Below are 24184 nucleotides of genomic sequence, written 5' to 3'. Positions count from 1 at the left end.
TTCCACAAGGTTGCATCCTTGGCCCCATTCTCTTCTCCCTGTATATGCTCCCCTTAGGCCAAGTCATTCAAAGGCATGGCATTTCCTTCCATTGCTACGCAGATGATACACAACTCTATCTCCCCCTGAAGCCCAAAAAACGATCAAATCTGCTTAACCATATCCGCTGCCTCGAGGATATAAAGTGCTGGATGGCCCAGAAATTCCTCCAACTAACCGAGAGTCTGAGGTCATCCTTCTCGGCCCCTCGGACTCAATCAAAATGATAGCAGGCAGCCTTGGAAGCCTTACCCCATTACTCAAACCTCACGTCGAAAACCTTGCCGTGATATTTGACTCAACATTCAAATTTGACAAACAAGTCAATGCCGTGGTAAAAGCTAGCTTCTTCCAGCCTCGGACGATAGCTAAAATGAAACAATTCCTCAAGTTTGATTACCTCGAGAAGATCATCCACACATTTATCTCCATCCTCCTAGATTAGTGCCACTCCCTCTACACTGGCATCAGCCAATCTTCCCTGTCCCACCTGCAACTGGTCCGAAACGCCGCAGCGAGACTCCTGACGGGCACCCGAAAAAGAGACCACATCAGCCCGATCCTGGCCACACTCCATTGGCTCCCTGTGCGGTTCCGAATAAATTTCAAGATCCTCCTTTATGTCTACATAGCACCTTAACCGGCTTGGGTGCTTTGACTTGAAGTTAAAAATCACTAAAGTAAATGGTGGCTTGTGTGCTTTGGCTTGAAGTTAAAAGGCACTTCTCCAAATGGTGGTTTGGGTGCTTTGGCTTGAAGTTAAAAGGCACTACTGCAAATGGTGGTTTGGGTGCTTTGGATTGAAGTTAAAAGGCACTACTGCAAATGGCGGTTTAGGTGCTTTGGGTATCTTCCTGTTTGCACTGTATATTAATTTAAGATTAAACTGCACTGAAATTAGTGGCCTTGCACCCTGCTGAAAGTGGTATGAAACTGCACTTGAATTTGGTGGCCTTGGATCCAGCTTGAAATGATATGAAACTGCACTTTAATTTGGTGTCATCGCACCCGGCTTGAAGTGGTATGAAACTGCACTTGAATTCGGTGACCTTGCACCCTGCTTGAAGTGTTTGGAAACTGCACTTGAATTCGGTGGCCTTGCACCCTGCTTGAAGTGGTAGGAAACTACTTGAATTTGGTGGCATTGCACCCTGCTTGAAATGGTGGGAAAATGGGTTTGAATTTGGTGGCCTTGCACCCTGCTTGAAATGGAATTTCAAGGAATAGCCGTGAGTCAACTGCCAGCCCACCAGCCGTGAGTGAGCTGCCAGCACACCAGGCTTGAGGGACTGAGCTGCCACTCCAAGAACCCATATCAGTGCTCCAGAAAGCCCCCACACTGGCCACCAATGTTGGAATTGGTGGAGAGGTGGAATATTGCGTTGGGGGACTAGCCCTCCCGTGTGAACATGGGACCCAACGGGTCCCACTTGGTGCAGTTTCATTCTATGAGTCTATATCGAATAGCTTATTTCTTACCTTTAAATACATTAATTGTATATTTCCTGCTGTATTCACGGTCAACATGGACGTTCCATCAGATCGAGTGGTTGAGCTGACATCTTCACCGTCAACCTTCACACGAACCTGCCCGGCAGGGGAACCATCGGGATTTGTTACATAGACCTTGGGTGATAAAGAACACCAGAATGAATGTCTTCCTTCAGTTTTAGCAAAGATGCACTGTAAGATTATTGAAAGGAAAGTGTACCATTATGTTAAAAGGCATCCCAGGCTTGAAATACTTGGAGGTTTTGGAGAAAGAGATTGTATATGGGCTGCGAACTATTTTTAGGTTCGTTTTTTCAGCTTCTACCATGTCACTGCCTGCAATGAATAAGGAAAATAAACCATAAATAAGATAAAATACATTAAACAGTTCACGCAATTGGAAAAGTGAAAGATTTCTGCTCTGGGCGTTAAAATTGATATATTCCACTATTACTTATTTGTGTGGCGGGGACTGGCAGGAGTCCAGCCAAAAACTAGTCGGACACAAGTGTGTGCTCTAGACGTGTTTATTCTTCTGAATACAGCTCCCTACTCCTCAGCTGACACGGGCGTTGCCCAGTCTTAAATAACAACTCAGATAACGACCCCGTGACTCGTGCCTCCCCCAACAAGACGCCGCCGTCTAGAGCGTTCATCGTGACCTTGGGTTGCTGTCAGGTGCCGCCACATTTGTTTCTTATGGTTTGGTGAAACATTTACAAAATAATGGCAAGAGTTAGTGGAGACCATCTTGCGCAAATGACAAGCTTTTATGCCCCAAAGGGAACGAATTAAAAAGACTCTTTGAGGCAATTACGTTTAAGTACTGACCCAATTGGGGTATTGGAATAATTATCCATTTGAGGAAGGTATGATCAGATTAAATATGGTATGAACATTGATTTCTCCAAATGTAGGTAACTTATCAACCAACTTAACCACTTATGAGGTGTTTGCACAGTAATCAACCAGAACCAAAACCCCCCTGCCCTTTTTCCACATTTCTCCCTATCCCTCTCTTGAATATCCACCCATTTATCACATAATCCCATCCCCATTTCCCCTTACCCTTGCTCTCTTCCACCTCTATCCATTTCTCTGCCTTCACGTTACACGCCGCTTCTCTCATCATCTCCTTGTCTCACACCTTTTTTATTTTTGTCTCGGGTCTTTATCCAACCATCCATCCATTAAACCGCCTCACCTACGTATATCTATCAACAATCATTAAGGCACATACTCACCAGCATGTGTGATAACACTTGCAGTAACATAAATTGAACTCCCAACCAGTTCGTCAATGTCAGTGAAGGTTTCAGCCAATTGTTCCCTTTTCAGGGTGGCTTCTCCACTGCCATCTATAACCTGCAGGTACAGAGTTTAGTTAGTTCTCAATATTCCAGCTGATTTTCCGTGGCAATGCTTTTGGTAACATATTTTAAGCAAACATTCATGTCACCCCTGAATCTATCTTACACTGACTAACTGTTACCATGTTCCTTTTCCTTCAGCATGAATTTTCACATTATTCATTGTAGTTATTCCCGCAATGCTGATTACAACTTTTATTCTCTTAATACAATACTATTTTGCTTGTACATTAAATCAGTATTAACTAAAGAAGCCAGCCCCAAAAATGCTACTTAAAATAATCAGTTATTTATGTTTTACAATGAAAACAATGTTATTGATGCACTTTATAAAGGTTAGTCAACCATTTTGTTTTAAGTATGTCACATTTAAAATGCAGCTGTTGTGCATTGATCAATCATATTTGTGAATTTTAGAGAAAGGTTTATCTCAGTGATGGCTGGTAGGGACAGATAAATAATGGAGGGGTTTACAAGAATACAGGTAACAAAAAATGGTTTGGAAGTGCATACTTTAATAATCCCTGTTACAAATTCACATTAGATTTATCATAGTTCCAGAAAGTTGGTGAATCTGCTTAAAGATTTTTTGCTAATAAATAGATAAAAATGGGTCAATTGTCATTTGAATAAGCAGCTATGCAAGCTTAATCCCGACTGTAGTGCAGTTGTTCCCATTCAAATAAAGGGAGCCACCAGCTAGAGAGGTTAGTTTAATTATTTATTGTTAATTATAAGGATGTAAGTTGATTTTAGTGTTCAAAAAGTGTCAACTTCTTAAATGCAAAGAATTAATATTTTTATCTTTTCAAACTTATACTTTATGTGCCCTAGACTTCCTGAGTTGTTGTGAATGCCAAAGGCAAATGCAGGGAAATGGGGTTAGCAGCGATAGACATCTTGGTCGCGGTGGATGATTTGCCGAAGGCCTGTTTCTGTGGTCTATGACTCTATGATGTTAACACATTCCTGTCTAACGCCTTTAACATTTGCGTCGCCCCAATTCAGTACCTAAACTTGTGGTCCAGCCCATCTTTTTTGTAAATATTTTCCAACTCTTCGAGTCATGAGCACTGGTCCCATGGAGCTTCTCCGATGACACTTGAATCACTTGCCCTGCCTCACTTCCCAATAGGAGGTCGAATGTTGTCCCCTCTCTCGTAGATCCATCAGCATTTTAATTGGGAAAATATAACTGACACTTTTAATGGATTCTGCTCCATACAAGTTCTTGCACAATAACCTGGCCTTCAACACCAGCAAAACGAAGGAACCAAGGAAAGCACATCAGCGCCTCTACTTCCTGAGAAGCTTACGGAGAGTCGGAATGTCAAGGAGAACTCTCTCTAACTTTTACAGGTGCACAGTAGAGAGCATGCTGACCGGTTGCATCATGGCTTGGTTTCGCAACTTGAGCGCCCAGGAGTGGAAAAGACTACAACAAGTTGTAAACACTGCCCAGTCCATCATCGGCTCTGACCTCCCTACCATCTATTGCAGTCACTGCCTCAAAAAGGGCTGGCAGCATCATCAAGGACCCACGCCGTCCTAGCCACACACTCATCTCCCCGCTACCTTCAGGTAGAAGGTACAGGAGCCTGAAGACTGCAACGTCTAGGTTCAGGCATAGCCCCTTCCCCACACTCAACCCAAACAAAACTCTGTACATTAATAGCCCATTATCTATTTGCAATTTATCTGTTTATTTATTCATGTGTGTATATATTTATATAATGGTATAAGGACACACTGATCTGTTCTGTATTCTTGCCTACTATATTCTGTTGTGCTGAAGCAAATCAAGAATTTCATTGTCCTATCTGGGACCTGGGTTTCAGCAACTAAGTTACAGAGAAAGGTTGAACAAGTTAGGGCTTTATTCTTTGGAGCGCAGAAGGTTAAGGGGGGACTTGATAGAGGTTTTTCAAATGATGAAAGGGATAGACAGAGTTGACGTGGAAAAGCTTTTCCCACTGAGAGTAGGGAAGATTCAAACAAGGGGACATGACTTGAGAATTAAGGGACTGAAGTTTAGGGGTAACATGAGGGGGAACTTCTTTACTCAGAGAGTGGTAGCTGTGTGGAATGAGCTTCCAGTGAAGGTGGTGGAGGCAGGTTCGTTTTTATCATTTAAAAATAAATTGGATAGTTATATGGATGGGAAAGGAATGGAGGGTTATGGTCTGAGCGCAGGTATATGGGACTAGGGGCGATTATGTGTTCGGCACGGACTAGAAGGGTCGAGATGGCCTGTTTACGTGCTGTAATTGTTATATGGTTATATGGTTATATGACAATCAACTCTCTTGAATCTTTCAACTATGGTAGTCGTAATCAATTTGCAAAAAAAATGCAAGAATTCACTTGCTATTACAACCGTATTATTTCATAGCAATCTGCAATTTCCTGAATTCCCAAACTTTTGAAAACATTCTCTATTTGTACTTACAGGCACTGATTTAAGTGACTTTGAAATGGGCAACTTTTCATCATCTTTCATTATTCCAAACAGGATAAAGGCTCGTCCTTGGACAGGTTTTCCATATGTGAATCTGTCATGAATAACACCAGAATAAAAATCTCTAACAAATCGATGTGAATGATCAAGTCATGTAATTATGGCAGCACAGGAGGGCATTGCACTCGCTTGCCCATTCTGCCTCACAGTACAGACATCTTTTCATTCCCATTTCCCCAGCCTTTCCCCATTAGCCTACAAATTAGTATCTTAACAGCCTGTCCAATTTTCTTTTCACAGCACTGATTATGTTCTCCATGTCTTTTTTCACACCCCCTCATATCATTTACCCAAGGTTTTAAATCTGTCTACCATCTTCGCACTGATTGATGGAACAGGTTTTTCTCTGTCTACCTAATCCAAACCATCTTGGTTATAATTGCCGTCATTCCTCTTTGCTTGAAGATAACGTCCATTATCCTTGCAGCTGCAATACATCTCTGAACCTCGACCATTCCAGTAAATCATTTCTACATTTCCTTCAGCTTGCCACATGTAATCTGCCCAGAGTGTGACAACAGAAGTTGGAGCCGGTACTCCAAATGTGAAAAATGGGTGGTTTATGCAGGTTTGAAATCACCATCAGCCAACATAAAATGCATGGTGTAGTAATAAAGAATTGTAGATGTTGCCTTATACCAAAGATAGACACAAAGTGCTGTAGTAACTCAGTGAATCAGGCAGCATCTCTGGAGAAAAACAATTGGTGACATTTTAAGTATCGACCCATCTAAAGATACCCTTCAGATCCTTCTTCTGAAGTTGAGCCATGGCCCAAAATGTAGCCCATCATATTTCTGCAGAGATGCTGCCTGACCTGTTGAGTTTCTCCAGCACTTTGCGTTTACCTACAAAATACATGGTAACTGCCTGATACCAGTCAAATCAATGCAGAAGTGAAATCAACACTACACCCAATTTATGCACTATTATAATGCCATCAACCAAAGCCAAATTCTCCATCAATTTTCACATCATTTTTCTGATTGAAGAGAATACCAACCTTGCAGTGACTGTGATGTGCAATTCTGTGTCATTAACATGAAAAAATGGCTTCTTTGATTCCAAGGTAACTTCAAAGCTTGGCAACACTGGCAAAGATATACCAAGATAAATAATAATTACTCTCATGGACAAATCCAAGACATAATGAATGAACGTACATGTATCGCTTTGTATTATAAATTTCACTTGTCCCAAAACTCTTTACAATAAATGGGTTACTTACTTTTGAAGGTTGTAATAACAACAACAATCACCATTTAAATGCAGTCTGTAATCTAGCTTCTATTTTAGCACAATAATGTAATCACAAAGTATCAATGCTGAGCCACATCAAAAATAATGGGAACAAAATCAGAAAATACTGGAGATACTCATTGGATTCAGTCCTTTTCCCACTTTGAGTCCTAGTGGAAGATCGGCAACCTGAAATGTTGAGTGTGTTATCTCTCCATAAATACTGCCTGATCTGTTGAGTGTGTCCAGAATTTGTGTTTTATTTCAGATTTCCAGCACCTGTGGTATTTTGCTTCACAAATTGCAGGCGGCACAGTGGCGCAGCAGTAGAGTAGCTGCCTTACAGCGCCAGAGGCCCGGGTTCGATACTGACTATGGGTACTATCTATATGGAGTTTGTACGTTCCCCCCGTGATCTGTGTGGGTTTTCTCTGGGTGCTCCGGTTTCCTCCCAAAGATATACAGGTGTGTGGCCTTATTGCCTTGGTAAAATTGTAAATTGTCCCTAGTGTGAGATAGAGTTAGTGTGTAGGGATTACTGGTCGGTGCAGACTCAATGGGCCGAAGGGTCTGTTTCTGCGCTGTATCTCTAAACTAAATTAAATAAGATATTGGAACAGATGGCCAAACATTTGGTTAAATAAATGGATACATATAAACATAGAAACATAGAAATTAGGTGCAGGAGTAGGCCATTCGGCCCTTCGAGCCTGCACCGCCATTCAATATGATCATGGCTGATCATCCAACTCAGTATCCCGTACCTGCCTTCTCTCCATACCCTCTGATCCCCTTAGCCACAAGGGCCACATCTAACTCCCTCTTAAATATAGCCAATGAACTGGCCTCGACTACCCTCTGTGGCAGAGAGTTCCAGAGATTCACCACTCTCTGTGTGAAAAAAGTTCTTCTCATCTCGGTTTGAAAGGATTTCCCCCTTATCCTTAAGCTGTGACCCCTTGTCCTGGACTTCCCCAACATCGGGAGCAATCTTCCTGCATCTAGCCTGTCCAACCCCTTAAGAATTTTATAAGTTTCTATAAGATCCCCTCTCAATCTCCTAAATTCCAGCGAGTATAAACCAAATCTATCCAGTCTTTCTTCATAAGACAGTCCTGACATCCCAGGAATCAGTCTGGTGAACCTTCTCTGCACTCCCTCTATCGCAATAATGTCCTTCCTCAGATTAGGAGAACAAAACTGTACGCAATACTCCAGGTGTGGTCTCACCAAGACCCTGTACAACTGCAGTAGAACATCCCTGCTCCTATACTCAAATCATTTTGCTATAAAAGCTAACATACCATTCGCTTTCTTCACTGCCTGCTGCACCTGCATGCCTACTTTCAATGACTGGTGTACCATGACACCCAGGTCTCGCTGCATCTCCCCTTTTCCTAGTCGGCCACCATTTAGATAATAGTCTGCTTTCCTGTTTTTGCCACCAAAATGGATAACCTCACATTTATCCACATTATACTGCATCTGCCAAACATTTGCCCACTCACCCAGCCTATCTAAGTCACCTTGCAGTCTCTTAGCATCCTCCTCACAGCTAACACTGCCCCCCAGCTTAGTGTCATCCGCAAACTTGGAGATATTGCCTTCAATTCCCTCATCCAGATCATTAATATATATTGTAAATAGCTGGGGTCCCAGCACTGAGCCTTGCGGTACCCCACTAGTCACTGCCTGCCATTGTGAAAGGGACCCGTTTACTCCTACTCTTTGCTTCCTGTTTGCCAGCCAGTTCTCTATCCACAACAATACTGAACCACAATGCCGTGTGCTTTAAATTTGTATACTAATCTCTTATGTGGGACCTTGTCGAAAGCCTTCTGGAAGTCCACATACACCACATCCACTGGTTCTCCCCTATCCACGCTAGTAGTTACATCCTCGAAAAATTCTATAAGATTCGTCAGACATGATTTACCTTTTGTAAATCCATGCTGACTTTGTCCAATGATTTCACCACTTTCCAAATGTGCTGCTATCCCATCTTTAATAACTGACTCTAGAAGTTTCCCCACTACCGATGTTAGACTAACTGGTCTGTAATTCCCCGTTTTCTCTCTCCCTCCCTTCTTAAAAAGTGGGGTTACGTTTGCTACCTGCCAATCCTCAGGAACTACTCCAGAATCTAAAGAGTTTTGAAAGATAATTACTAATGCATCCACTATTTCTGGAGCTACTTCCTTAAGCACTCTGGGATGCAGCCTATCTGGCCCTGGGGATTTATCGGCCTTTAATCCATTCAATTTACCCAACACCACTTCCCGGCTAACCTGGATTTCACTCAATTCCTCCAACTCCTTTGACCCGCGGTCCCCTGCTATTTCCGGCAGATTATTTATGTTTTCCTTAGTGAAGACGGAACCAAAGTAGTTATTCAATTGGTCCGCCATATCCTTGTTCCCCATGATCAACTCACCTGTTTCTGACTGCAAGGGACCTACATTTGTTTTAACTAATCTCTTTCTTTTACAAAGGGGATCGCAAAGGATCATGTAAGAAGGTTTAAGGACGGAACTACAGAGCTTAGAGCTGTAGGATCAACCAACAATGGAGCAATTACATTCAAGGATTTTTCGGGGGGCAATATTGGAAAAGTTAGATATCACAGAGGGGAATGGAGCAGGATGTTATGGAGCTGGGGAGAGATGAAGTCAAGGTAAAATGAAAATAAGAATGAGAATTTATAATCTGGTGATTGCATGCCCAAGTGCCATAATAGATTAGAAAACAAAGGGGTGATGTGTGAATGGAATGATGCGAGTCAGGACAGAGACAAGAACAACATAACCTAGAGAGCCTTTGGTGTCATTAAAAGGGTGCTAAAAAATTGTTGATTGTCATCGTTCCGATAATAGTACAAGAACGCTTGGCACTGAGTCCTTTATAGAAAAGGTGGGTTCTTGGAGAGCAAGGCCTTGGGGTGAGGGAAGGTTGAGTCTGAAGATCAGGACCTGTGATGTGGTGCAGTCACTGGGTGGTGATGAGCGTTTGGGTTCAGCAGTTGTGGCTGCCTTCAAAGAAGATCAGGGTGTTATAACAAAAGATTGAGATCACTGCATTTGGCACAGCAGAAAAGCAAAGAGAGGCACTGGCATCGTGAAATAAATGTTGTTCCACTTGTAACTGATGATTGTTACATTGTGGAACATGGTGAGTAAAGGGCCTGTCCCACTGTACGAGGTAATTCAAGAGTTCTGAGTTTTCCAGTGATTCGAACATGGAGAATGTCCATAACGCGTCCTTAGTAGTTCGTAGTTGTCTCGTAGCAGCTTGTACGAGTAACGGTAGGTACTCGGGAAATCCGGTAAACTCGTGACGTTTTTTAAACGCTGTGAAAAATGTCCATGAGTAAAAAAATACTCGTGATGAAAAAAATGTTTACTTTTTACTCGTACGAACCGCTGCGAGACACCCACGAACTCCTATGGACCCGCTACGGACGTTCTCCGAGTTCGAATCACGGGAAAACTCGGGAGAACTCTTGAATTATCTGATATAGTGGGACAGGCCCTTTAAACTATATCTTTGGTCTCATAAATGTGCTGTTGGTTTAAAACTAGTTGTGAGTATCATGAGGTGGCATGTTTGATGGGATGTGGGAGGAATAGAACTACTAGAACATTAAGAACATACTTAAATACGTTCAATCAAAAGAGAGCCCAAATCCAGAAGGCATGACCACAGAATAAAAGGAAGTGCCTTCAGAATGTAGATGAGGAATTTATTTTTCCAAAGGGTGATGAATCTGGATATCATTGCCATAGACGGTTGTGAAATCCAAGGCATTTGGGCATTTTTAAAGCAGCAATTGATAGATTCTTGATTAGCAAAGATGTCAATGATTACAGGGAGAAGGTAGGAAAATGGGGTTGAGGGGGGAAATAGACTAGCCATGATTGAATGGTGGAGTAGACCTGATGGGCTGAATGGCCTAATTCTGCTCATGTCTTGTGGTGTAAAATATTGACATGTCTTTTGTCAATTGCATGTCAAACAAGGTGGAAACACTATTATATTAAGATTAACACAAAATGCTGGAGTAACTCAGCGGTACAGGCAGCATCTCTGGGGAGAAAGAATGGGTGATGATTCAGATCGAGACCATTCTTCAGATACTAAGTACAAAGTATTAAGATACTCTGATTTGGGTTTACACCTCACTACAACCTTGACTTTTATACCACTAGAAATGATACCTTTGTTTTTAATTTCATTAGACTGATTAATTTTCCTCACCATATTCCTTCACTTCAAATTGGGTTGTGAAATTTATGGCGGGGGCATTTTTGTAACTTGCAACCATCGTCCACATTCCAATGCTGTAAAATAATGTGATAAGTTACTTTGCATTATTAAACCATTAGATTATATCATATCTTTCAATTTTGTCCATAATTAGTTGATAAATTAACTTACAATGAAATATATTCTCTTGGCAGTGCAATGAAAATAAGCAACCCCGGGGTCTGATTACATCCTCACTTAATAGCAAAGAGGAAGTCCTAAATCAACAATGGTTATCACCATGGTTAAATTATATATAGAAATATAGTAGATAATCCAGAAACTCACTCTCCCCACTACAAGGGGCTGGGGCATTTTCATCAGAGCACACTAGACAGCGGTGACCTAATGGAAGTATACAAAATCACTAATAGATAACTTGAATGGTCACAAGTTAATTGAATGGTCACAATCTTTTTCCAAGTGTTAAGTAGTCTAAAATTAAAAGTTATAGCTTTAAGATGTGAGGAGAAAGATTTAAAAATGACTTGAGGGGAAATTTCTTAACGCAGAGGCTGGTGTGTACATGGAATGAGCTGGCAAAGGAAGCTGCAGAAACGGATAGAATGGCAATGGTTATTAAAGATAGGTCCATGGATAGCAAAGGTTTAGAAGGATATGACGTATATGCAGCAAATGGGACTGCAAGAAACAAAAATATGCCCATGGCTATTTTAATGCTCCCAGGAGAGTACTAATGCCTGTGGGTAGGTAAGAATCAGATATCATAAGTGATATGGGCAGAATTGGGCCATTCAGCCGATCAAGTCTGCTCCGCCATTCAATCATGGCTGATCTATCTCTCCCTCCTAACCCCATTCTATCTACCTCTGCCTTAAATATATCCACTCACATGGCCTCCACAGCCTTCTGTGGCAAAGAATTTCACAGATTCACCAACCTTTAACTAAATAAGTTTCTCCTCATCTCCTTCCTAAAAGAACTTCTGTTTATTCTGAGTCAAACATCCTCTCCACATCCACTCTATCCAAGCCTTTCACTATTCTGTACATTTTAATGAGGCCTCCCCTCATTTTTCTAAACTCCAATGAGTACAGGCCCACTGCCATCAAGCGCTCATCATATGTTAAGCTACTAATTCCTGGGATCATTCTTGTAAACCTCCTCTGGACCGTCTCCAGATCCAGCACATCCTTCCCCAGATATGGTGCCCAGAATTGCTCACAATATTCCAAATGTGGCCTCACCTGTGCCTCATGGGGCCTCAGCATTACATCCTACAAATAATCTACGCCTTTATTCCTACTACTAAAATGCATCCACACTTTGCTACAGTATATACCATCTTCCACTTCTGTGCCCACTCTCCCAACCGAATCAAGTCCTTCTGCAGAGTCCCTGCTTTCTCTGCACTACTTGCCCCTCCATCTATTTTCGTATCATCCGCAAACTTGGCCACAAAGCCTTCAATCCCCTCATCCAAATCATTAATATACAACGTGAATAGTAGTGGCAACAGCACTGAGCCATGCGGAACTCCACTAGTCACTTGCAGCCAGCCAGAAAATGACCCCTTATTGCCACTATTTTCCTTTGCCATCCAGCTGACCTGCTATCCATGCTAGTATCTGCCCTTTGATACCATGGGCTCTCAACTTCCTTGGCAGCCTCACATGTGGCACCTCATTTACTGACTATCCTTTGTCTGTCCTGTAATTACTTCAAAGAATTCCAGCAAATTTGTCAGGCAAATTTCACAAAGTCATGCTGACTTTGGCCTATTTTATCGTGAACTAAATACTCCGTAATCTCATTTTTATAATGGACTCTAAAATCTTCCCAACCACTGGACTAACCGGTCTATAGTTCCCGCTATTCTGCTTTGCTCCCTTCTTATGCAGTGGGGTAATGGCAATTTTCCAATCATCTGGAACAACTCCTGACTACTGATTCTTGAAATATCACTATCAATGGCTCCATAATCTCTAAAGCCACTTTTTTTCAGAATCCTAGGATGCAGTCCATCCGGTCCAGGTGACATCCACCTTCAGCCCTTTCAGCTTCCCAAGCACCTTCTCCTTCTAGCCACTCCACTAACTTCCACCCCCTGACTCTCTTGAATTTCAGGCACGTTGCTGGTGTCTTCCACTGTGAAGACTGATGCAAAAAAGTTATTCAATTCCTCTGTCATTTCTTTATTCCACATTATCACTTCTCCTGCATCATTTTCCAGCAGACCAACATTCACTCTTGCCTCTCTCTTACTCTTTATATAAGTGAAGAAACTCTTGCGTTACCCGTTTATATTATTAGCCACCTTACCTTCGTATTTCATCAATTCTCCCTGTATTACCTTTTTAGTTACCTTCTGTTCTTTAAAAGCTTACCAATCTTCGGGCTTCCCATAATCTTTGCAATGTTATATGCCTCCTCTTTAAGTTTTATACAGTCCTTGACTTTTCTTATCAGCCACTGTCACCTCTTTCTCCCTCTAGAACTTCCGAATTATTTCCAGAAATCCTGCCATTCCTGTTCCACCATCATCCCTACTAGTGTCCCTTTCCAGTCAATTTTGGTCAGCTCCTCCCTACTGCCTCTTTAATCCCCTTTGCTCAGCTGCAATACCGACACATCCAATTTCACCTTCTCCCTCACAAATTGCAGATTAAAACATCATATTGTGGTTGCTACCACCTAGTGGCTCCTTTACCTTGAGTTCCCTTATCTAATCTGGTTCATTACACAACACGAAATCCTAGATATGGGCCAGGCCTGGAAAGGAATTCTACATATTAGCATTGATGTCATGTTGTGGATGTTAACAATTCAGTCCAGATTCACCTAATAAACTGCGTTTAATTGTGAACGGAATTAAACTCATGCCTCCATACTTGGTCGCAGCCTCCGGATTACTTGATCTGCAATTCCCACATCTTGTAAATCAGTAAACAGTATATTTCATCACAATGCGATCAGGGAAACTGCTGCAAGTAAATATTTCATTGTTCTGCCTGGGACATATGACAATCAAACATCTTGACAACAGACATCAGAAATAACTGGAAGAGCCTGCCCTTCAGCCACAGACCCTAACCCTACCTTATAGTAAAATTGCGGCTGATCTGATAGTCAGAATCACACAGCACATAAACAGGCCATTTGGCCCAACTTGTTCATGTCGACCATGATGCCCCATCTAAGCTAGAATCAAATACTTAAATTTGGCCCATATCCCTCTAAACCTTTCCTACCCATGTGCCTATTCAATGTATTTTAATTGTTGTTATTCTACCTGCCTCAGCTACCTCCTCTAACAGCTCATTCCTCCTTATGTGAGTAAATGTTGCCCACTCAAGTTTCTATTAAATCTTTCCCCTCCCCTTAAACCTATGCTCTCTGTTCTTGCAGAAACAAGGAACTGCAGATGTACAAGAAAGTACAAAATGGCGCAAAGTGCTGGAGTAACTCAGCGGGCCAGGTAGGTGACATGGATGGGTGACGTTTTGGGTCGGGACCTTCTCGAGCATTTTGTGTCTTTAATCTCTGTTTTTTTATTCCTCTATATTGGGGAAAAAAGACTGCATTCACCCTATCTATTCCTTGATCATATAGACAATAGACAATAGGTGCAGGAGTAGGCCATTTGGCCCTTCAATTCAGCACCGCCATTCACTGTGATCATGGCTGATCATCCACAGTCAGTACCCCGTTCTCGCCTTTTCCCCATATCCACTGATTCCCATATCTTTAAGAGCTCTATCTAACTCTCTCTTGAAAGCATTCACTGGATAATTGACCTCCACTGCCTTTTGAAGTAGAGAATTCCCCAGGTTTACAATTCTCTGGGTGATAACGTTTTTCCTCGTCTCCGTTCTAAATGACCTACCCATTATTCTTAAACTATGGCCCCTGGTTCTGGACTCCATCAACATCGTGAACGTTTCCTGCCTCTAGCGTGTCCAATCCCGCAAGAATTCCAGTGTATACCCGTCCAGTCGCTCCATTCTTTCAACATATGACAGTCACGTCATCCCGGGAATTAACCTTGGTAGATCTTGGTAGATCATGCTTGATTTTGTCATTGACATAAACTTTGATCAACTCTGTATCAATATATAAAATGATTCAGCTTCCACAGCTCTGAGGTAGAGAAATCAAGACCATCTCAAAGGAAATATTATTTCTCATTTACCTTTCAACAGGGGATGCTTTCAACAGTTGGCGCCGTCCTGTAGGGGGTATGGCTGCCTAGCCTGCAGCTGTCTGTTTTTTTTTTTCATCTCTTTCTCTTATTTTTAGTTAGTTTAGTGTTTTGTTTTGAGGAGTTCTAGCTTTTTTATGTGTGGGGGAGGGAGGGGGGGGAGGGAGGGGGGGGAGGGAGGGGGGGGGGGGGGGGGGGGAGGGGGAAACTAATATTCAGGGTCCCTACCTGGTCGGAAATGCAGCTTTTCTCCAGGCTGCATCTTCGACCCGTCCCCGCGGCCTACCAGCGGGCCTGGAGCGGCGTCTCCTGAGGGGACCGCCTGGAGCTTCGGCATCGGCGGCGGCGGCGGCACCGGCTCAGCGGCGGCGGCACCGACTCAGCAGCGGCGGCGGCGGCACCGGCTCAGAGGCGGCACCGGCTCGGCGGTGGCGGCGGCGGCACCGGCGACGGCACCGGCTCAACGGCGGCGGCGGCGGCACCGGCGACGGCAACGGCTCAGCGGCGGCGGCGGCGGCACCGGCGGCGGCGGCACCGGCTCAGCAGCGGCGGCCCCGGCTCAGCAGCGGCGGCGGCACCGGCGGCAGCGGTACCGGCTCGGCATCGGCGGCGGCGGAGCTGCGGGTCGGAGGACGGCGGTGCAGCGCTGGAGCGCCATTGCGGGGCTGGCGGTGACTTCGCTGAAACTCCGGTAACTAGTCCAGCACTAGTTACGGAGCTGCGGGTCTGTGGAGCGGCTGCGGGCGGCGGCGCTGAACTTTCCATCGGGAGCCTGGGATCTCTTGATGAGATCGCCAGTTGAGCTCCATTCGGCGCGGCCCTGTCGGCTCCGGAAGCCACGGTCTCGAATAAGGAGGCCCGACTACGGGTGGACATGGGGATGGGACTGGACTTTGTGCCTTTCCCCACAATGGGAACCATTGCGGGGGATGTTTTGATGTTGAAACTATCTATTACTGTCATGTTGTATTCTTTTTTTTATGTGCTGCATGGCAAAAAGAATTTCACTACACCTAAAGGTGTATGTGACCAAATTTTATTTTTAAAAATTGATTTGATTTGCTTTATCCTGCCCCCAGTTTAGAATCTCCAACAATGTGATACATTCGCCCGTCATTTAGTTTCTGAACGATGCTCCGAAACTCATGCTGCCCGCCCTGCTGCCTGCCCTGCTGCCTGTGTTCAGTAGTTTTGTTTCAGATTTCCTCCATCTGCAGGTTGTCATCCCCTCCAAATGTTTCCATCATATCTACCACCATTATTTTAAACTACAATAAACCTAGGCCCAAATTGTACAATAAACCTCGGCCCAAACTTAATATCTAATTGTGGCAGCAATTTGTACATACTTCACAATCTCTGGTATATTAAAGGTCTTTCCAACAATTCCAGCAGCATCTTTTGTATAAATCTCTGTCTGCTCAACAATGACATCTTGTGGATTCTGAAATTAAAATTATTTTGAAAAACAAGTTGATGTCTTAATTATACAAAGTAAACATTTTATACATCATAGTGGTAACGCACAGGATGGTGAGATTGACAAACTCATTATTTAGCAAAGCAATCAGGCAACACAAACTGTAGCACTCAATGTCCAAGACTTTGTCGCCTTATACATTACCACAGGCCTTGAATCCGCAAAGTCCTGCCATTTCAGATCTCACAGAGAATATTAAATTTTCCATGAATCACATTGTCAATAGACAGTGGGGAATGGTGTGTTATTCCACTACAGGAAATATGCTGTAACATAAGTTACACCCTGTGTTTAAGAAGGAACTGCAGATGCCGGAAAATCGAAGGTACACAAAAAAGCTGGAGAAACTCAGCAGGTGCAGCAGCATCTATGGAGCGAAGGAAATAGGCAACGTTTCGGGTCTGAAGAAGGGTTTCGGCCCGAAACGTTGCCTATTTCCTTCGCTCCATAGATGCTGCTGCACCTGCTGAGTTTCTCCAGCGTTTTTTGTGTACCTTCAGTTACACCCTAATTGATTCTAGGCACAAAGAACAGCAGTTGCTGGATTATTGATAAAAATATAAAGTGCTGGAGTAACTCATCAGGTCAGGTAGCATTTTAAGACTTTAGAGATACAGCACGGAAACAGGTCCTTCAGCCCACTGTGTCCTTGCCAACCAGTGATCTCCCCTTACACTAATACTATCCTACACACTGGGAACAATTTTACCAAAGCCTAATTGACCTACACACCTGTACACCTTTGGAGAGCGGGAGAAACCAGAGCACCTGGAGATAACCCATGCGGTCACAGGAAGGAAATACAAATGCCATACAGACAACACCCATACTACGGATTGTACCCGCGTCTCTGGTAGAACTGTATTTTTTCGGCTGGAGTTATGAGACCGGAGGAGTTTTTCAAGGATCTGTGTTGGAATCTATTATTTGTGATCTATATGGGCGTAAAGTGCAGACGGGCTGGTTTGTGAGTTTGCAAACAACACAAAATTAGTGAAATTGCAGACAGTGAGGAAGGCTGTCAACGTATACAGCATAATATAGATGAACTACAAAAATGGCAAATGGAGTATAATCTTAGTAAGTGCAAGATGTTGTACATTGGGAGGCCGAATGTAAAAATGAAATATAAAATTAATATGTTTAGACTGCATTTAGAATATAGCATGCAGTTCTGGCATCCCATTGCAGGAAGGAAGTGAGACTTTGGAGAGGGTGCAGAGGAAGTTATTAGCTATGCCAAGAGATTGGACAAATTTGGGTTGTTTGCTCTGGAAACTGGAACATCGTTGAATATCGGAGGTAAGGGAGACCTGATAACATACAATTATGAGAGGTGTTGATAGGGTAGACGGTCAAAATCGTTTCCCCCGGGTGGAAATATCAAAGATTAGAGGACATATATTTAAGGTGAGTGGGGCAAAATCTAAACGAGACATGCATGGCACAATTTTTTTATACAGAAAGTCGTGGGTTCCTGGAATGTGGTGCCAGGGGTAGTGGTGGCTACAGATACGATAGGGGAATTTGATGGCCTTTTGGATAGGCACATGGAAATGTAGAGAATGGAGGGATATGGATCAATGCAGGCAGAGGAGATAGTTTAAGGTTGCATCATGTTAGGCACATGCATCTTGGGCTGAGTAGCCTGCTGCCGTTCTATACTGTTCTATGTACTACAGTATATAGAACACATCTACTCAACCTAGCTGAGTAGATGTGTCTTCTCAGTCTATTGTTATCTTGCTGAGGTTGCAGAGGAAAATCTGTTTGACACCAGTGTTTTAACATTTAATAATTTTTGTGTAGGCTCACTCTTGCTGCGCCTGTTGGAAGAACAAAGATGTCACGAATATTAAGAAAATGTATATAGCAAAATAAAAGTGCCTGTCAGGTGTTCACTTGTTTTGCCAACTGGAAAATTAAAAAGGTAAATACCAATTTGTCAGGTTTTGTTTCATTATTAATGTTTTGCTGAATCCTAAAGTCATCACACAGTGTGGTCCTATTCCACTGGAAGCATCTGGTTCCTCTTCTTCAGTAAGAACAATTAATGTCTAATATTGCTCTTTCTCATGATCTACATTGAACTAAATGTCAGTATCCCCTCCCTTACAGTGCAGCCCTCCCAAGATGTTTTGAATTCATCTAACTTTGGCCTTTTTCAACCTCTCTTTCAGGATGCAGCATATTATCTTTCGACTTGTCCAAATATCTTACTTAATGGAGATCAGGGTCAGAATTAGTTTGATGTCGCTACTTTAAAGACTCCAATGTTGAGATCTTGCTTAAGATGAGCAGTTCATGGACTGTAAATGCCATCTTTCAATGTTCATTACTTACCTCCACTCTGGCCAATACCTTTACAAATGGAGTCAGTGAGAAACTATAAATCTCCAAAATCCATTGCGGTGAAAAGATTTTACTTTTTTTAAACATAGAACGATGCAACTTACCATAAGTTCTACTACTATGCCTTGTTGGTTTGGCTTCATATCGTTGTCCACTGTGAGCAAGCGATAAAGCACTAGAAAAATGTATGACACAATGATCACCTTGAACAGCACACTCAATATCTGAACAACTGCTCTTAACATTCAATGCCATTACCATCGGTGAATATCTTCACATCTATATGATGGGGGGTAGGTGGGGGGCAGTAATTTACAAAAAGACAACTGGACCACTCAGAAACACTGCGCTTGCAATGACAGCTTAGCGACTGGGATTTCTGTGATGAAAGCTGCACCTTCTCATGTTGTTAAGGCCGTTCAACACCGATAAATCATGTCACAATCTTGACGGACTAAATTCCACTTGCATGGATGATTGCAGTTTAATAAATCATTAAGAAATAGTTTGCATATCTTCCATTCATCGTTCTTTATCTCTCTACATTGTTTACATCTCTCGTTTCCCTAATCCTTAACTAGTCTGAAGAAGGGTCTTGAGCCGAAACGTCATCCATTCATTGTCTCAGAGAAGCTACCTGAGTTACTCCAGCTTTTTGTGTCTATCTGCAGTTTAAAACAGTATCTGCAGTTTTTTCCTACACTTTTTTCAAAAGCATCTGGGTTCGTGTTTCTGTCTGTACGGAGTTTGAAACGTGGCCGGGTGGGTTTTCCCCATGTGCTCTCGTTTCCTACCACATTTCAAAGTCTTTGTAGGTTAATTAGCTTCAGTAAATATTGTAAATTGTCCCTAGTTTGTAGGATAGTGCTAGTGCACAGGGATTGTTGGTGGGCGTGGACTCGGTGGTCCGAAGGGCCTGTTTCCGTGCTGTGTCTCTGAATTTTTTTTTAAATGACCAGATTATATATTCATACGTATGATATACTTTTTGATTGTTTGTGAAAATGGATTCTAAATAAATATTATTACGCAATATGGCTCAGGAACCACGGGAAGATGTCACATTTGTTTGCTGGTATTATTGGGTCAACTCTATTGAGAAGCTAAGGTTTGCTGATGCGATACCACAGAGAACTGCTATTGTATATAATTTGGGAATGTATTGATGGGGAGCATCCAAACTCTGAGACCTGCACGTCAACTCAGTTAGACAATCTAATGCTTGAGGGAAGAACATTATCAATTGCTGACTGTCAATACTGGTCACTCTTGGATAAAATGCCAAATTAAACCCACTCCCTTCTCACATCGATTCTGAAAGCCCTTTGGGACACTTTCAAAGAAAACAACACATTTTGTATCCCAACTGGTGGCACAGTGGTGCAGTTGGGTTCCACAGTGGTGCAGCTGGTAGTGCTGCTGCATCACAATGCCAGAAACCTGGGTTTGATCCTAGCCTCGGGTGCTGACTGTGTGGTGTTTGCACGTTCTGTGATGGGTTTCCCCCATGTGCTCGTTTCCTCCCACATCCTAAAGACGTGTGGCTTATTGGGTTAATTTCCTGTTGTAAATCGCCACATATGCAGTGATAGTGGGATGACATAGAACGAATGTGAATGGGTGATCGATGGTCAGCATGGACTCTTTGGGCCGAAGGGCTTCTTTCCATGCTGTTTCTCTAAACTATACTAAACCAAACAAAAGTCACAAAAACAGATAATCTGGATGTTGTCACGTTTTTGTTCATGGAAGGTTCCAACTAAATATTTGGTTGCAGATTTTTTATAATTTTTACTGATTACTTTTCAAATCTATAATTAATTTGCTGTTGCAACATTGGAATGATATGAAAGGTGCTAAGTAAAACAAAGTCTCTCTAACTGTGATGGCCAAAATGGAAGCTCTCTATTAAAACAAATTTCCTCTGTGATCTACATGCTTCCCCCGACCCCCCCCCCCCCTCCATCCATAATCAGTGGTGTCCCCTGGTGCAGTGAAGGTATATTTTAAGAAAACTTTGAGCCATAGTTACCAGTTTGAGTTTGTGTGTAGATTGGTTTGTCAGTCTGGATAAAGATGTGGCCTGCTTGATGTGAAACAAGGATAACAGTTCGTAACATAAAATATGATTGCGATGTTGCTTCCAAATATACATACTGGTTCCCTCTGGAATCCCTCGGCAATGTATCTGCAGGTATCTGGCAATAACAAAGACAAAAATAAAATTGGTGCGGTTCCTTTTCACTGCTTGAGACTTTGCTCCTGTTTTTAGTGCTTTTAATGTTTTTTAATTTTTACTGTTTTTAGTCCTTCGTTTAAGGTTTTTTTTATTGTCATGTAATAATTTCTTGTCCATGATCAGTCATGTACAGCACTTTGTTGCAACTGTAGTTGTTTAAAGTGCTCTATAAATAAAGTTATTATATTATTATTATTATTATTATTATAACCAGTGAAAAGCTTTTTTTTTATTGTATGATGTCTGGTGAGCGGAAGAACTACACATGATTATAATCAAGCCGTCCACAGTGTATATATACGGGATAAAGGGAATAATGTTTAGATATAGCCCAGTGAAGTCTGATTAATGACAGTCCAAGGGACACCAATAAGGTAGTTCAGGACTGCTCTCTAGTTGTTGAGAGGATGATTCATTTGCCTGATTACAGCTGTAAAGAAACTGTCCCTGAATCTGAAGGTGTGCATTTTCACACCATGTACCTCTTGCCTGATGGGAAAGGGGAGAAGAGAAAGTGTCCAGGATGAGACTCGTCCTTGATTATGCTGGTGGCCTTGCCAAAGCAGCATGAAGTGTAATTGAAGTAGTAAACAATTCTGGTCTCTAAAGTGAAACACACATTATGAAATACCTGTCCCGACCTTTTACAGCAAGTACAATTTACATTCAACACAAGGATAGTGATACTACAAAGTTTATGAGCAGATTGTGGCCATAATGCCATTCTTATGAGGAGATGTTCGGCACGACACAGGAAGAATTTTAGTTAATCAGGAATCTTTCCCTTGCCACAAATTGATGAATAGATTACTGTACATAATGAAAACTGCAAAATACATTAAATTTGGCGGCAAAATCTCCCCATGCTCTGCTTGTTGTAAAACTACTTTGGAGAACTATTAAACGACTGAGGCATTTTGATTTATCTGTCCATTTACCTTGACAGTGGTGGTAGTTAGATAGTTAGTCGCTGATTTCAAATGGATTCTGGTTTCATATAGTGAGACCGTACGATGAGGAAAATCCTGCAAACGAATTTCAACCTCAATGTCAGAATTGAAATCATGGGCTTCGAGAACCACTGTTTCTTCGCTTTCAATTCGCAAAATATTGGGTGCTGTTAGTATAAACCTGTAGGAATAAATTTAAAAATGAACGTATCATAACAACCACAATAGGAATCAAGAAAACTTTTATTCATCAACAGAAGATGAGCACCATTATCAAGTCCAGAATTTTTAGATACCCTGAATTGCCATTTGAATATAGAGGTGAGCCATTTTCCTATCCAGGTATATGAAAGTAACATAAGGTGTGGGGCCCTTAAATACAAAGCAATGTAAACAGTCAACACATCAAGAGTCAGGAGTATTGTTTTTATTGTCATACATCCCAAAATGGAGTAATGAAGTTCTTACTTCCAGCAGCTCAACGGATTTGTAATAATACACGTGTACTTCATTTTGGGTATTTATAAAGAAATAGGGATACAGTGCTTAACGTCCTGACCCACAATCTCAATACTCAGACAAATAATCTATAGAATTCAATTTAAATCATGCTATTAGAACAGGAAAATTAAAAAAACAATTGACTAAAGACTGCAACAGTGGCTGAAACGAACGAGTGATGTCTGTATGAAGATTGCACGTTCTTACAGGAAGAAATTTGCCATCTCCACACAGTCTGGTTAACTGTGATTCTATACCCACAGTAATGCAATCAATCCTAAACTGGGTATGTGTAGGAAGGAACTGTAGATGCTAATTTAAACCGAAGATAGACACAAAATGCTGGGGCGGGACAGGCAGCATCTCCGGAGAAAAGGAATGGGCGACGGTTCAGGTCGAGACCCTTCTTCGGACGAGACTGGTCATAACTGGCCTTTATAAAGACCTAGCTGTTCAAGGGAAGTGGTGCTTACATTGGCAGTTTGTGATGAAAGACAATCGTTAGGACATAAAGTGTTGGAATAACTCAGTGGGTCTTGCAGCTTCGCTGGGGAACATGGATAGGCTTCATTTCTGTTTAGGATCTTCCAGACTGAATGCAGTAAGGGGGAGAAAACTAGAAGAGTGGTGATTGTGGGACACTGGCAAGTAATAGGAGGATGCAGGTGAGGGGTGGTTTGTAATTTGTAGATAGATGGACGAAAGCCAGAGATGAAAAGACAAAAAGTGTGAGATAAGGACAGAAAAGCCCCAAAAGTGAAGACATAGGAAGGAATATAGATGGAAGGGAACATGGGGTGGATGAAGAGAGAAATGGGTGCACAGAATAGGGAGGGACAAAAGTGTGTGGGGGGGGAGGTGGGGGGGTAATGTCTGTAGATAGGTTACCTAAAATCTGAGAATTCAATGTTCCTTGCATCCACAATCATTTCTAATTTCCATTACTTGTTGTCCTCGAGAAGAAGGTGAGATATAAAATTGTTTTGGGGAATGTAAATCATTGAGTGTGATAGGGAATTCCAGATTTTAAATTCAATGACAGTGAAGGAATGGAGATATATGAAATGGCTAGATTACTATGCTTCTTGGAGAGGACTTTATATTTTATTGGCTTGCCTTGGGCGAACCACTGTGTACAGTAGCAAATGTCCCATGTCGTTATTGTCAACCTTGTTGATTGCATCAACTTGGATGATAAATTGTTCCTAATGTTTCTCAAGTGTAATTGGACGTGAACTTAGACAGGCAGGTAGAACGCATTCAATCACATTCATTGCTCATCCCTTTAGGCAGTGTAAAGGCCCTGAAGTCAGAAATCGAATCAGAACTAGTGGGCAACACAAAGTGCGGGTTGGTCCGTTAATTGGCCTCTGTAAATTGCCCCAAGTTTGTAAGTAGTGGATGTAGCAGTGGGACAACATAGAACTGGTGTCAATGGTTGATTAATGGTCAGTATGGACCTGGTGGGCTGAAACATTGCGGGCGTAAGGACCTGTTTCTGTACTGTTCTGGCTACGTTCTGTGATCGCGTTCTTTACAGA

The 24184-nt window shown here is 42.3% G+C and overlaps 1 protein-coding gene and 1 pseudogene across 1 annotated transcript in view; both read right to left on the bottom strand.

Annotated features, from left to right (window-relative positions):
• Positions 1-24184, bottom strand: part of LOC116982309 — a 999615-nt pseudogene that overhangs the window by 255297 nt on the left and 720134 nt on the right.
• Positions 1-24184, bottom strand: part of LOC116982210 (complement C3-like) — a 146745-nt gene that overhangs the window by 122354 nt on the left and 207 nt on the right. Inside the window, exons 2-11 of the mRNA XM_033035505.1 lie at positions 22131-22323; positions 20986-21151; positions 19058-19128; positions 16471-16565; positions 10912-10994; positions 6422-6509; positions 5350-5452; positions 2775-2895; positions 1751-1866; positions 1519-1665 (exon numbers count right to left, since the gene is read on the bottom strand). Coding sequence (XP_032891396.1) covers positions 1519-1665; positions 1751-1866; positions 2775-2895; positions 5350-5452; positions 6422-6509; positions 10912-10994; positions 16471-16565; positions 19058-19128; positions 20986-21151; positions 22131-22323 — 1183 coding nt within the window. The remainder of the gene's footprint in view (positions 1-1518; positions 1666-1750; positions 1867-2774; positions 2896-5349; positions 5453-6421; positions 6510-10911; positions 10995-16470; positions 16566-19057; positions 19129-20985; positions 21152-22130; positions 22324-24184) is intronic.

This window comes from Amblyraja radiata, chromosome 16 (genome assembly GCF_010909765.2).
Source record: "Amblyraja radiata isolate CabotCenter1 chromosome 16, sAmbRad1.1.pri, whole genome shotgun sequence".
NCBI classification, from domain to species: Eukaryota; Metazoa; Chordata; class Chondrichthyes; order Rajiformes; family Rajidae; genus Amblyraja; species Amblyraja radiata.
The sequence above is the reverse complement of the archived record's forward strand: the minus strand, read 5'-3'. Positions and strand labels throughout refer to the sequence as shown.